Below are 5,114 nucleotides of genomic sequence, written 5' to 3' on the forward strand. Positions count from 1 at the left end.
ATACATATAAATTATTTCTTTAAAAACATAACAACCGTGTAAAAGAACCAGGATAAAAACAAAACTGGTTTAAATTGACCAGAACCAGAACAAAAGGGTAACTGGTTCAAACTAACCGGAACCAGAATAAAAGGTAAACTGGTTCAAACCAACAAAAGTTTTGAGGATCTTCTTCACTAAAAAGAATTTGGGGGAATACATATTGGTACTATGTATGAGAAAGGAATGAATTTTCAGTAGGAGATAAAATGCTCTCCCAACTTTTGATTTTGGCTCAGCATCAATATCATTATCTTCTTTCATCATCATCATTATCATCATCATCATCATCATCACCACTACCATCATCATCATAATCGTCACCATCATCTTCATCGTCATTGTCATCATCATCATCAATATTATCATTTCATCAATCCATTCTTGCATTATTCACTAGAATATTATTGGTGTTGCCATCCGGTTTCACCAGTCCTCAGTCAAGTCGTCCAACCCATGCTAGCATGGAAAGCGGACGTTAAACGATGATGATGATGATGATGATGTATATAATGTGTGTGTGTGTGTGTGTGTGTGTGGATGGATGGATGAATGAATGGTGAGATGGATGGCTGGATGTACACTTGGGTGTATCGATGTATACATGTATGTGTGTATGTATTCATGTGTGCATGCATGTGTGTATATATGTGTACGTATATAGATATATATGTATATAAGTGTGCATGCATGTGTGTATATATTCGGACATGATTGCATATATGTATGTATGTATGTATGTATATAGGGATACATGTATGTGCATATGTATGTTTATGTAGATGTGTGTGTGTAAATGTGCATGTATTTATGTGGTTTCTGTCTCTACTTTTCATCCCATATTCTTCAAACTCCAAGACACTGATAATGATGCTGAAATCCCTTTTATTTCATCTTATAAATCAGTTTTCTCTCATTACTTGCATTAAGGTACCATTTCACACAAGCAGACAATCACCTAGTAAAGTGACAGATAATTCTTTGCCACGTTATACTTCTCAAAAATAGTTTTTGATAAAAATCGAAAGATTTGAAGGTGCGATATTGAAAGAACAGTCTCTTATAAGTATTAATCATATATTTAAATATTTAATACAATAGTGATAATAATGATTATTGTTATCATTCAATAGTCCAGTTTTAGTATGTTCTTTCACTGCATGACTGAGTGTAGCTCTGTGGGCTTTGGGTATGTGCAGTGCTTTTTTTGTTATGTTGAATACAACGTACCACATGTACAATATATGCAGTACCTAAGCAGTACTGTTTTCTGTACCTTGAGCATATATGTAAATTGTGGCATTATATTTATTATATATATCATATACTCATCTGCATCTCTTTTTCATCAATCCCCAAGGAACCTGTGATTATTGTCGTCGTCTTTGCTGTTATTATCATCATCATCAACATTGTTATTATTATTCTCGTTATTAATATCATTATTGTTGTTTTTATTATTATTACTCAGTAGACTCATTTTTATTACATATATTCACTGCACTATTAAGCACAGCTCTGTGTGCTTTGTTCATTTTGGTTTTTGGTTTTCTCGTCTCTGCTGTATACACAGTACCCCAAGTAATATAAATACAGTGGTTAGTACTTTGATTTTTCTATGTTATATATATGTATATATATACACACACTCATATAAATCTGAAATATTCTTGACAGTCTGATATAATAGATTTTGATATTAACTTGTTCTTATTTGTTTTGCTGTTGTTGATGAGACACTGTTTGCTCATTTAGTTATTTGCATATTATCAGAACAATATTATGCATATATAGAGTGGGATACCATTTTATACAGCTAAACCTTTTTAACTGTGGAATCAGCAGTGCTTAGTTTTCTGCAAGGCCACATGAAGCAGACAGAATAATGTGTCTTCCTAAAAAGGTAACACAATATTCATAGGGTTTAAATTCTTGTGTATGTTGTCAGTAATCCAACATGTGAACCTCACGACCATTGTGCCAGAATAGTGTGAGGACATATAGTGGTATTAACACATATGCACTAAGTGCAATATGCACTACATGCACAGAATGTGAACTATATGCACAGAATGTGTATTACATGCACAGAATGTACCTTACATACACAAACTGTGCACTACATGTATGATGTCTGCATAAAGTGCATTGTACTCACACGACGAAATATCTGCACTGTTTTCAATGTTTAATATTTTCCCATGTGCACTACATGCAATATATACACACTGTACAATATGCCAACTATATGCAATATACATATGTGTATTATGTGCAGTATTTGCACTATTTTTGCAATATTGTGTACAGTATGAACACAATGTACAAATTGTACAACATGTGCACAATATACGATATGTGTGCAATATGTTATATATATGAAAACTAGATGTCATCCATACCTAATGTACAATATGTGTGAACTATGTGCAGTGTGTACATATTGTGTAATACATACATAATGTGCATAATGTGAAACACCCACAATGTGTGATATGTGTACAATGTGCTATATGCAGTCAGTCATGATGCTTTAGTTTAAATCACAGGGACTGTTTGGGTAATCTTTAATCACTTATAAATCTCTGTCTTTATTCACTCTTTATTCCTGTCAGGAAACCTTTCTTTTAAGTTGAACCATTTTTGAAAGCCTCAGTTTTATTTTACATCTGACCATGGATCACGTAACTTGTCTATTTGCATGATGTTACCATAGGATTTTGGGAAAAAATACCATGATTAAAAATGGTCAAAGTAAACAACTACAGGAACATTGTTCTGAGAAGTTTTTGTTCTTTTTCCGTTTTTTTTTTCTTTTGTCTTAGGTTAAATCTTCCAACAAAGAGAATACATATGAAAGAAAAAAAACAAAAACAACTTGAATTTTTCCTTCTTGGTTTTCTCAAAAAAAGTGTCAACAAACCAAAAAGAATGAATATTCCTTCTAATTAAGATGTTTTGATAAAAAGAAAACTATCTTTATAGAAAGAATATAAATTAAATAATAAACTAATATGCATAGTCATACCATATCAATTTATAATTTAAAGGTTTCAAATTTTGGCACAAAGCCAGCAATTTTGAGTGGAGAGGATTAGTTGAAACAATTGACCCCAGTACTTCACTGGTACTTTTTTTTTATTGACCCCCAAAAGAATGACAGGCAAAGTTGACTGTGGTAGGATTTGAACTCAGAATGTAAAGAGCTACGAAAAATGCCTGTCAAGAAGCATTTTGTCCACTGTTCTGACAATCCTGCCAGCTTGCTGCCTTAATATTAATTAATAATTTAATAAAAGGTAACATATTTTCCAACCCAACCAAAAGAAAATTTCTTCTCAAAAAAAAACAAAAGTTTTAATACAACATATCAGTTTATAATAAATCAGAGAAATAGATTGGCATGTTTAAAAAACACAGTTAAAGTATGTTTTTTTTTAAATACCCTATCAATTGATAATATAAAAAGAAAGTTTTATGTTGATCCATTTATCAAATATTCTTGTTAAACTGAGGAAATTTTAAAAAAGGAGAGAGAAAAACAATATAATCTATTTCCAATAGTCTTTGATAAACCAAAGACAGAAAGTAAGTCAAAATGTAAAAAAATTAACTTTGGCCAGTTTCCCCTGAAAGTATTTCAAGAGTGCAGCAAATAGAGAAATTTCTTCATAGAAATAGTGAGTAGTTAGATTAAAGAGGAAAACTGTCATGTTGAAATAAAGTTAATATAAGAAAATGGCTGTGAACGTGAATATCAATGCTCTTTAGAGTTGAAAGTGAAAGAAGAAGATAAAATAGTTTGACCTCAAGTGAATCTAAACATGCTTAATAAATTACACTCGCATCAAAAAACTGAACAAACTTATTCCCAACAACTGCCGTGTTATGTATGGTGTTAGCAGGAATGTCAATCATGTCTCCAGGTTGAAGAACAGCCTTCTGTCCATACATGAACACTTCATATTGCCCGGTAAGGATAGCATCCTTCTTGGAGTGACCATAGGTGTGGTCACAAAACACAGTGCCCGGTGGATATTCATAGGTCAAACAGTTGCAACCTTTCTTCTTCAACTTTTTCCTCAAGTTCACTTCATTCAGTTCTCCATCTGCATTGGGGTCCCACTTTTCAACGTTGATCTTCCCTTTAGCAGACATCTGTAAAGAGTAAACATTTCCTTTATGACTGTTCCTGACCAACAGAAATACTCTGAGAAAGATGGAGAATGGCATCTAAAATTATACATAAGATTAAATCAATTAAAATCTCTTAATTATTATAAATATTGTTATTATAAATATTGTTATTATATATATATAGTTTTAGGGAAAAGAACCAAGGTTCATGAACTCATCGATGAAAATCCACTGTCACATATAGAAAAATTAATAAGTAAAAGTACAAAAAATAAGTATAATATAATACAAAGTAAATATCATAAGATAAAGATAATATTATCTTTATCTAATGATATTTACTTTGTATTATATTATACTTATTTTTTGTGCTTTTACTTATTAATTTTTCTATATGTGACAGTGGATTTTCATCGATGATTTCATGAACCTTGGTTCTTTTCCCTAAAACTATATACATATATTAATATTTAATACTGTGAAACTTAATTTAATTTTAATTTTTAATAAATTGATTTTAATTGAGTTTTTACCTGTAATTTTGGATTTTTATCCCTAATATTATTATTACATATATATATATATGTGTGTGGAGGCAGAATGGCCCAGTGGTTAGGGCAGCAGACTCGCGGTCATAGGATCGTGGTTTTGATTCCCAGACCGGGCATTGTGAGTGTTTATTGAGCGAAAACACCTAAAGCTCCACGAGGCTCTGGCAGGAGATGGTGGCGAACCCTGCTGTACTCTTTCACCACAACTTTCTCTCACTCTTACTTCCTGTTTCTGTTGTGCCTGTAATTCAAAGGGCCAGCCTTGTCACACTATGTCACACTGAATCTCCCCAAGAACTACGTTAAGGGTAAACGTGTCTGTGGAGTGCTCAGCCACTTGCACGTTAATTTCATGAGCAGGCTGTTCCGTTGATGGGAGAGAGGGAT

General features: G+C 32.4%; 1 protein-coding gene across 1 annotated transcript; it reads right to left on the reverse strand.

The window, feature by feature from the left end:
* Positions 1 to 3,867: 3,867 nt before the first annotated feature.
* LOC106874405 (uncharacterized) lies at positions 3,868 to 4,272 on the reverse strand. Its single transcript, XM_052970908.1, has one exon. It carries the CDS (start codon positions 4,270 to 4,272, stop codon positions 3,868 to 3,870), a length of 405 nt encoding a protein of 134 aa, XP_052826868.1.
* Positions 4,273 to 5,114: the final 842 nt, after the last annotated feature.

Source organism: Octopus bimaculoides, chromosome 9 (assembly GCF_001194135.2).
Source record: "Octopus bimaculoides isolate UCB-OBI-ISO-001 chromosome 9, ASM119413v2, whole genome shotgun sequence".
Lineage (NCBI taxonomy): Eukaryota > Metazoa > Mollusca > Cephalopoda > Octopoda > Octopodidae > Octopus > Octopus bimaculoides.

Excerpts from the sequence above, each read along its gene's own strand:
- LOC106874405 (XM_052970908.1), bottom strand. The coding sequence starts at position 4,272 with ATGCCATTCTCCATCTTTCTCAGAGTATTTCTGTTGGTCAGGAACAGT.